Source organism: Adiantum capillus-veneris, chromosome 6 (assembly GCF_014529385.1).
Source record: "Adiantum capillus-veneris isolate H3 chromosome 6, ASM1452938v2, whole genome shotgun sequence".
Taxonomy (NCBI): domain Eukaryota; kingdom Viridiplantae; phylum Streptophyta; class Polypodiopsida; order Polypodiales; family Pteridaceae; genus Adiantum; species Adiantum capillus-veneris.
In genome coordinates this window covers 61,804,060-61,814,381 of record NC_140936.1, presented here as the reverse complement: position 1 = coordinate 61,814,381, position 10,322 = coordinate 61,804,060, and the positions used below count along the sequence as shown (strand labels likewise).

Genomic DNA, 10,322 nt, shown 5'->3' with positions numbered 1-10,322 from the left:
TGTTTTTGAGTACACCAGAGCCATTTTACAAAGGAGACTCTGCCGAAATTTATGCAGAATCTGAAGCTTTCTTGGTTCATTTGACAGGTTGATATTGGTTCAGAGGTCAGTTTACCCAGGAAAGTAAACTACTATGAAGCGTAGCTATGGCTGGATCACAGGACACTGCTCTTTACAATATCAAGAAGCTGGATGGAACCAATTTCCCATTGTGGAAGCAGCAGATTTGGCACGTGTTGGTACAAAAGAAGCAAATAAAACCTATAAAGCTCAAGGGGATAAAACCAAAAGATATGGACGAAGATGAATGGAGCGAAATGGATGAATTGGCACTTTCTACCATTATGCTGACTTTGACAGAAAGCGTTTACTTCAATGTAGCAAACGAGATGTCGGCTTATCAAGCATGGTTAAAGCTGAGTGATCTTTATGAGAAGCAGAGTGCAGCTTCACAGGTATACTGGCTTAAGAAGCTTGTTGACTTGAAGATGAAAGAAGGGACACTTATGTCCAATCATCTGAATGAATTCAACACAATCTATCGTCAGTTGTCAGCTCAAGGTGTCAAGTTTGATGAACCTGTTAGAGCTATGTTCCTGTTGATCACATTGCCGGAAAGTTGGGACACTTTTCGCACAACTTTGAGTAATTTTGCACCTTCAGATGGTTTGAACATAGCAGGTGTAGAAGGAAGTCTCCTTACTGAAGAAACCAATAGAAAGACAATGGACAAAGGCAAAGGAACATCCTTAGTTGTCAGGGGAAGGACCAAAGAAAAGTACAAAGGTGGAAAGAGGAATCAGTCTCGTAGCAAGTCCCACAGTGCTAAAGGCAAGAGTGACATAGAATGCTACCATTGTGGCAAGAAGGGTCACATGAAAAGAGACTGCAGAGAATGGAAAGCAGAAAAAGGCAAAGAGAAAGCTGAAGACCATGGTGAGAAGAACAAGTCCTCAATGAAGATTCAAGCAATAAATGTGACAAACACTGTTGCAGAGGATGACAGTCTAGTGTCAGGAGACATCTACTTCTTGAAGAATACAATGGACTCAGCTCTTCTTACAGCATCTGATGGAAATGCACTGAGTGACTGGATTATAGACTCAGGGGCATCACTTCATGTGTCTCCAAACAAGGAGTGGTTTACCTCTTATGTGACCACTAAAGATCATGTTCGGCTAGGCAATGGGCAGACATGTGAGATCTTAGGTGTTGGAGATGTTCAATTGAAGTTTCAGAATGGCTCTTCTTTCACGCTGAAGAATGTGAGACATGTTCTCGCAATTACAAAGAGCTTGATCAGCACAGGCTTACTTGATGATGCTGGCTACGTCACCACTTTTGGACAGAACATGTGGAAGATATCCAAGGGTTCTATGACAGTAGCACATGGAGTAAAGTCTGGAGGACTTTACATGATTTATGTATCAAATGTCTCTAAAAATGTAATCAATGTAACCGAGCAGCCGAACGTTTCTTTGTGGCATAGCCGGTTAGGACATATGTCCAAGAAGGGAATGGATGGTTATTTGCCTGGCTTTTCATTTAATGATTTTGAATTTTGTGAACATTGTCTGTATGGTAAGCAAACACAACAACCACATAAGCATAGAATCAGTAGAAGAGATACACAGTTGGCACTTGTTCATAGTGATTTGTGTGGACCTATGCCTAACCTATCTCTAGGGGGAGCTTCTTACTTTATGACATTTATAGATGATTACTCGAGGAAAGTATGGGTTTACTTTCTCAAGCACAAGGATGAAGCGTTTAGTGTTTTCAAAACGTTTGTGACACTTGTGGAGAATCAGAGTGGCAAGAAGCTTAAATGCTTACGAATTGACAATGGTGGAGAGTATGTTTCAAAGGCCTTTCAGGACTTTTGTGAGTCAAAAGGTATAAAACATGAACTTACTACTCCTTACAATCCTCCTCAAAATGGTGTTGCTGAGAGGATGAATAGGACCATACAAGAGAAGGTCAGAAGTATGTTGTCTAATGCACAGCTGCCAAATGGGTTTTGGGCTAAAGCTGTATCAACAGCTGTTCATCTTGTAAATAGATCTCCTAGCAAGGTTTTGCAGAAGGATTCAGTACTAGAGATGGTATGTTCAGGCAAAATGCCCTCATACAAGCATCTCAGAGTCTTTGGCTGTGAGGCATATACTCACGTTACAAAGGAATTTAGGAACAAACTTGAGCCAAAGAGTAGAAAGTGCATCTTTCTAGGCTATGGTAATTCTGGTGAGATGGGGTACAGACTTTGGGATCCCGAATCCAGAAAGGTTGTCCGCAGCAATGATGTTCACTTTAATGAATCCAAATATCATTCTAAACCAGAGAGGGTTGAGGAGATTAGAAGAGTTGTCTTCCAAGAAGATGGACCTGCACGTGCAAGACAAAACTTCAGGGCTCAAGAGGAGCAAGGACAGGATAGAGTGGAACGACAGGTTGTGGCTGAGCCTGAGCCACCTATTGTGCGTAGATCTGGACGTGTCACGCAACCTCCTGATAGGTTTGTTCCATCTATCAACTATGTCATGTTGACTGATTGCAATGAGCCTTCATGTTACAAGGAAGCAGTGCAAATGAAGGACTTCGGGAATTGGCAATTGGCCATGCAGTCAGAGATGACAGCTCTGCATAAAAACCAGACATGGAAGCTAGTTAAATTACCACAGGGCAAAAAGGCTCTACCTTGTAAATGGGTTTACAGGTATAAGATCACCGCTCATGATAGTCAGCCAAAGTACAAAGCAAGGCTTGTTGCCAAGGGCTTTAAGCAAGAACAAGGCATTGACTTTGATGAAGTCTTCTCTCCGGTGGTCAAGATGACTACATTGAGATGCTTTCTTGCATTGGTTGCCATATTAGATTTGGTGTTGCACCAAATGGATGTCAAGACAACGTTCTTGCATGGTGATTTAGATGTGGAAATTTACATGCAGCAGCCAGAAGGGTTTGTTGAGAAAGGCAAGGAAGATTGGGTATGCCAGTTGTTAAAGAGTCTTTATGGCTTAAAAAAATCACCGAGGGCATGGTACCATAAATTCCACAAGTTTATGCTTTCTCAAGGCTACAAACGTAGTGAGTTCGATCACTGTCTATATACAAAGAAGGCTAAGGATGGTAGTTGGCTAATCCTTATTTTGTATGTGTATGACATGTTAATTGCTGGCAAGCACTTGGAAGAAATTTCAGCTTTGAAGTCAAAGATGGCAAAATCGTTTGACATGAAATACATGGGTGAGGCAAGTCATATACTTGGTATGCGCATTGAGAGAGACAGATCAAAGAAGTTGATTTGGTTATCTCAAACAGAGTATATTGACAAGGTTTTGCAACGTTTCAATATGGAGAAGGGAAAGGCACTGAGTGTTCCATTGCCACCATATGTGAAACTTAGCAAACAAGATTGTCCTGTGTCTGAGGAAGAACAGGCTAAAATGGATAAGATTCCATATGCGTCTGCAGTGGGTAGTTTGATGTATGCAATGATTGCTACTCGCCCAGACATTGCATTTGCAGTGGGAGTAGTAAGTCGATACATGTCAAACCCAGGCAAGAAACATTGGGAGGCAGTGAAAGGAATATTGAGATACCTGAAAGCTACAAAGAGTATGCGTATATGCTATGGGAGTCAGGAGCTAAGTGTAAAGGGTTTTACAGACTCAGATTATGTAGGTGACTTAGACAACCGAAGGTCTACGTCAGGGTATGTCTTTACATTGGCTGGTGGAGCAGTATCATGGCGTTCTAGATTACAAGATTGTGTTACTCACTCTACTACAGAGGCTGAATATGTTGCAGCATCAGAGGCATGCAAATAATCAATTTGGCTTAATCGACTAGTAACAGATTTGGGAATCAAAGAAGAGATGCCTGTGTTATATTGTGATAGTCAAAGTGCTATACAATTGGCTTGCAATCCAGTTTATCACTCAAAGACAAAGCATGTGGACGTGAAGTATCATTTCATCAGGGAAATGCTCGAGGATAAGCAACTTCAGCTTGTCAAAGTTCACACCACAGAAAATCCTGCTGATCTACTTACAAAAGGACTTCCCTCAGAGAGCTTTGCGCATTTTCGCAAGCAGTTAGGTGTAGGGTAGTACATCACTTCTCTACATCTCTTGTACATTAGCTTGTATAGTAGCTTCTCTCACACTTAAAGTACCACATTCGACTTTAAGTGGGAGGTTGTTGGGGTATAAAGCCCAGTGTGGTCGCCCAGGTAAGTGGGCGGGCCGCCAGGTATGTACACATATTCTTTTGTAAAAACCTAATAAGAAATCACTATGCTCTACACATTACAGTAGAGCGAGTTCACCATATCGTCGTGCTCTTCTTCTCGCACTCTCTCTCGCATCGCACTTCCGCTCGTACTCCTTCAAACAAAGGTGCAATTCATATTAGACTGAGGGACCAAACTGCAAGAAATAGAGCCTTTCCCTGTCATCCTCCCATGGTAGCAAGAGATGGGGTCAATTTGGCTCCAGATGGCAAGGAGTGCTGGAGGCTCATTTTACGTTTCTGTATATTAAGGGCCTTTTGCCACTTTCACACTTATGCGACCATTATTTTTTAAGGTTTTTAACACCTTGGGGTTAATTTTGCCCCCCCCCCCCCCCCCCCCCCCCCCCCCCCAACACACACACACACACACACACACACACACGTCCCCCTCCCCCTCAAAAGTAAACTATCAACACAATTTACAGAGCGTATTCCAAGCGAGAAATACCCGTTCTTCACTGGCAATAGTCTATCAGTATGAGAAACCATCTCTCACATCCTCATCAAACAAATGCTGGTATAGCATGCCTTCCAAGCTCAAACCTTGCTCCTCATGTAGGTCATGTCGTGTAAAGCAGAATCTGGTCTGCTTGGGATATTTTGCCTTCCGAGATGCTACCATTGGATTAGAAAAACAGCAAACGTGCATGTAAAACAACTAGGCACAACTTTTACCACAAAGTACTATCATGATAGGGGGAGCCATTTATGAGAAGGAAACGGGTGATTACCATTGCTCTTATCAGAGACAAGAAAGGTGTCCTTTGACGACATACTTGCCCCACTCTTGGGCTTGCTGCTGCTAGAATGCAAGCTGGCGGATGACACCTCAGCGGGCGATTTGTTTGGTAAGGTGCACTTTCATGGGGGAGTCTTCATTTTTGGTGTACCCATTTAAAAACATCAAATCTTCAAAAATGTATGCAACACCATTCGAGAGAGAGAGAGAGAGAGAGAGAGAGAGAGAGAGAGAGAGAGCATAATTTGCAAAGACATGACGCAGCATTGTTGCAGCTGACAGGCAACATATCTCTCTCTCTCTCTCTCTCTCTCTCTCTCTCTCTCTCTCTCTCTCTCTCTCTCTCTCTCTCACACACACACACACACACACACACACACACACAGGGAGGGAGAGAGGCATGCGCATAGAAACCTAGGCAACCATCAAGCAACATTTCACACACACACACAGAGAGAAATATGGCCCAGCATTGGGCAGTTGACAAGCAACATTTCTCTCTCTCTCTCTCTCTCTCTCTCTCTCTCTCTCTCTCTCTCTCACACACACACACACACACACACACACACACACACACTCATACACAAGGACTAGGGAGAGAGGCATGCACAAAGAAACCTGGGCAACCATCAAGCAGCATCTCTCTCTCTCTCTCTCTCTCTCTCTCTCTCTCTCTCTCTCTCTCTCTCTCTCTCTCTCTCTCACACACACACACACACACACACACACACTTCTGACCAGCCTTGAGTAGTAAATGGCTTGCCTGCTGGATGAAGGAGATCGTGGCAGTGTCGCACAGCAGAGAGTAGCGCTGAATTTGCTCCAACAAGTCGTACGAAGCTCACGGGCCTCTTTGCATGGAAGGATCCTCGATGGTCACTGGACTTCCCAAGTGCCAGTATGCTTGCATTTCAAAAAATGATGAATTCTTGAAATGAACCTCCTAAATCTTGGTACACTTAATCAAGTTAATATAGACCCTCACCCAACATGAAAGTACCAAAGTGATCCACCAGTTTTTCCTCAAAAACTAACCACCTTTTTATGCTATCACGCACCTGGCACACAGGTTACAATCCAACATTGGACCACATAGGGATAATCCATCATTGGCCATATGAGTGGTTCTACTTTGATATCTTAAAGTTTTAAACCTTGTATAAAAATTGAAATACTAGTTTTTACATGTGGTAAACCTTTGAAACTATTGTTCTCACACACATAGACCCTCTAATTTTTAGTGACAGTGGTGATCTCGTTTCTTCACGTTTTGGAGAACCTTCTAATTTTGTAAAATTTTACATGTTTTTTGCGAACCCTGACCACAATATGCACAAGCACATATCCCGTACATATAGGCACCCGTCATTAGCTTGTTATATGGATATGCAAAAATAAGAATGGTGTGAAGATCACAAAGCTCTTTCAACTAAGCTTTGCAGCATACTTCATCGATGGGATGGTATGTGTGAGACACAAGGCCCCCCAAAGCGAGCCATGTCCGGGCGTGTGTGTGGCATGGGCCTTTAGGCCAACCTATCAGAAATGTAAAGCCGCCCTTTTTCTCAGCTGGATAAAGCAGGAGATGAGTGGTGCAAGGGAGCGACAAGTAGGCCAGAGCCTGCAGGGCCAATCGCGATAAGGATAAGAAGTGCGCCCATCTCCCAAAACCTCATCTTCTGTACTCAGAGCTGCGAGGGAAGTAAGGAAAGCTTCTGTGTACGCAAGTCGAGAAGACAAGGAGAAGAAGCAGTTTCTAGCGATGGCGTCCCTCACAGCAGCCACAGTCGCCGTCCCCTCCTTCTGCGGGTTGAGGGCAACAGAGGCGACGAGTAAGGCAAGCTGCGCCGTTGCGCTTGCGGCCCCAGTGCGCCCTTCTCTCGCAATCTCTGCATCGTTCTCCGATGTGGCTGCGAAGGTTTCGTCTGTAGCGCTTGTGGCCACCACTGCCGCAGCTCTGATGGCCGGATCTGCAATGGCGGCCAAGATCGAGGTTGGAGATGAAGTGGGCAGCTTTAAATTCACGCCATCCACAGTGACGGTGTCAGCAGGCGAGGCCATCGAGTTCGCTCTGGTGGGTGAGACTGGACACAATGTGGTGTTCGACATCCCTGCTGGTGCACCGGCAACGGTGGCGAGTGAGCTCAAGGCTGCTTCCATGGATGAGAATGACCTTTTGACAGAGGATGAGCCAACCTTCACCGCCAAGGTCTCCACCCCTGGCACCTACACCTACTACTGCACCCCTCACAAGTCTGCTAACATGGTTGGTACCATCATTGTCAAGTGAATTACATGACCCACCTCATACACAAATCCCCCTCTTCTGTGTTTTGTAGATGAGCCCCCCATTGTACTCTTGCGCCCATATATTGAACTAAATTCGTTCAATTCTCTTCTGCTAGTCTTCTGCATTGCATGTGCTAGTAGCTTTTGGCAGAATGAAATTTGTGACTAGATACTTCCTCATTTTGCTGTGGATGGTTTATTAAAGTGGTTTGAGTGCCCAATGGTAGTGTAAATCAGTGTTTCTTGGAAATTGTAATCAATTTCATGATGTTTTGGCAGTAATCTTGACTCGTGCAAAATTATGTAACAGCTTTTTAAAATTTTGACTTGTTAACTCTGTTTGATTTAATTAGTGCTGTGTTTATTGTCAATCTTGAGATTAACTTTTTTCTATCATAAAATATGTAACTGTCATTAAACTTACCAAGAATTTTAAAAAAGTATTGCCTTCTTGCCATCCTCCTCCGGATTCAGAAGAAACCTTAAGCTCAACCAATTGTTGAACTAGAAGACTTAGCAGGGTTCTCTAAAGCAATATGAATGTTCAGTTTCAAGAATATTCAAGTAGGAAATCAGTGTAAAAAGGGGAGGGAGGCGGGGAAGGGGGGGCTAAAAAGCTTTTGGTTCTCACTCTCTCGGAGCATGTCCGCGAGGTTGCAGGAGGGAGGTGGAGGTAGGTAGTTGAAGGAGGCTCCCTCTCTCTCTCTCTCTCACACACACATAGGGTGGCCTCTATGTGCGACGGGGATGTTTCTGAGGTGTAGGTATTGGGAGACATTGGGGAAGGACTTGATTGCAGGCTCATGCAAGTAGCACGAAGAGAAACGCGTGTGTACAAAGGAAAAAGACCCCGAAGGATGTAGAGGTTGAGGGAGGGCAGTCAAATGTTGAGGGAGTTGCGTCGTGAGCAGCCTTGGATGAGTGCGTTATGATAAATTCAACACAAACATTCCTGCAAATCAACATGCTTACATGGAGCATGGAGCCAAAAAGAATTACAAATGAGCTAATATGGTCCTAGAATCAAATGAAACATAACACCACAAACTCCCGAGCTCTATAGGGAGCCCTTATCCATACATCGTTAAAAATGGCAACTATGGCTAACATTAGGAGAAAGTTGGACTCATTTCAATGTTTTTAGAGAGAAAATATGAAAATGTTAAATAATACATTCTACGTGATATTTTTTTTCGTCGACAAAAAGTCAAAATGACATTCTTTGGTAAGTAGCCGTCGTCTTTATCATTCTAAATTTTTGTTCTCTTGTCAAGAATGTAACTATTCGTATGACTATTGATTTGAAATACAAACTTACAAGTACTCTCTCCAAAAACTTAAGCCACAGGAACTCTATCAACTGTAAACATGAAACTACAATCTTTCCTCCCAAAACTTGAGATATTTCATCAGTTTCGAAGGTCTGCCTGTCTCTTTATCAACTCTAAAAATAGTGAACGCTTTTTTTTTAATGAAAACACCAATTTGAACTTTTGCAATCCTCAACCCCTTCGTCTTGAACACTTACCCAAAGAAAGAACACACACCATCTTCATATTGATATATTTCAAGAGTACGCACCATTGCAAAAACATAGGAGGGAGTCTTTTTTATCTCTACGGGAGAAAGAATTTAGAAGGGCAAACAAACAACATCATTTGGATTTGTGGACCGATGGGTCTATTTACCCAAAGGATCCTACAACAAATGCGTCGCCTCCTTTTGCTAAGCACTCCTCTCTCTCCATTTCTTTCCCTTTTAAAAAAAAACTACACTCCACTCCCCCCCTCTCACAATCCCCCCGCCCCCCCCCCCGTGTGCCCAAACCTTCCCTTCCTTTGCGGACCCCTCGTCCCCCTTCTCTCTCTCTCTCTCTCTCTCTCTCTCTCTCTCTCTCTCTCTCTTCCAATACTCTCTTGCGGCTCCATCACTGGCAATTACACGAACAGAGATTAATAAAATTATCCGTCAGGATCTTATACAGTTGGATACTAAGAGGACATGGGTAGACCCTACACAAGAATTGGGCACGAAGATGGCCGACTACAAAGAAAACTTCCTACAACTATTTGAAGATGGATTTGTGATTCGCCCGAGCTACATGGATACCCACCTGTCTCATGGTTTGAGATGTGCTATTGGTCAGATTCGTACATCCTCACACCAACTCGAAATTGAATTTGGCAGATTTAGGGGAATCCCACCTGAGAACAGAATTTGCAAGTTATGCGGGATGGAGTCGGAGACAGAATTACACTACATATGCCATTGCATCGTATACTATGAGATACGTGGGCGTTTCCATTGCATATTTAAAGAAGGCTTTGGACCTCTAGATAGAGTCATGCAATACCAAGATCAAATATGCTTAGGCTTGTACCTACTGGAACTACATCGGCACAGGGATAATCTAATGAGAAGACAAAGAACACTACAGCCTCAGAGGCACATCACATATTTCTTCGGATCGAGAGAAGCAGGAGTGGAAGGAGAAGCAAGAGGCCAGCAGCCAGCACAAAGGAGTACCCACATTCATACCAAAGACACCCTCATTGATAGGGTGATTGAGCTTAGGAAATCGAGACGACCACGACCGAGATGCAGAAGCACACTTTACCGGAGGAGACTACAACAAAGGATTAGAAGCATTCTAGCCAGACACCCAGAATGCTCCTAAGAAGTTTATTTAATACTTTGTATTTCTTTTTTCACATTTATTTTCACACTTTCACACTTTTGACACTTAGTACTTTGGTACTAAGGTACCTAGACATTGTAATAGATTCACCACTTTTGTATCGGTTCGGTCTCATAGGTCATTCTGGCCTTTTGAAGACGTTAATATAACATTTCATTTCATTTCATTTCTCTCTCTCTCCCTCTCTCTCTCTCTCCCCTTCTTTCTCATTTTATTTTGTACCCAGACATTGTATTAGATCCACCAAGAATGTATCATTTTGGTCGCATGGGTCATTTTGGCCTTTTGATGACAGTTAAC

At 43.3% G+C, this 10,322-nt stretch overlaps 1 protein-coding gene across 1 annotated transcript; it reads left to right on the top strand.

The window, feature by feature from the left end:
* The first annotated feature begins 6,644 nt into the window (after positions 1 to 6,644).
* Positions 6,645 to 7,434, top strand: LOC147455599 (plastocyanin-like). Its single transcript, XM_086514342.1, has one exon. It carries the CDS (start codon positions 6,798 to 6,800, stop codon positions 7,323 to 7,325), a length of 528 nt encoding a protein of 175 aa, XP_086370468.1. The 5' UTR covers positions 6,645 to 6,797; the 3' UTR covers positions 7,326 to 7,434.
* Positions 7,435 to 10,322: the final 2,888 nt, after the last annotated feature.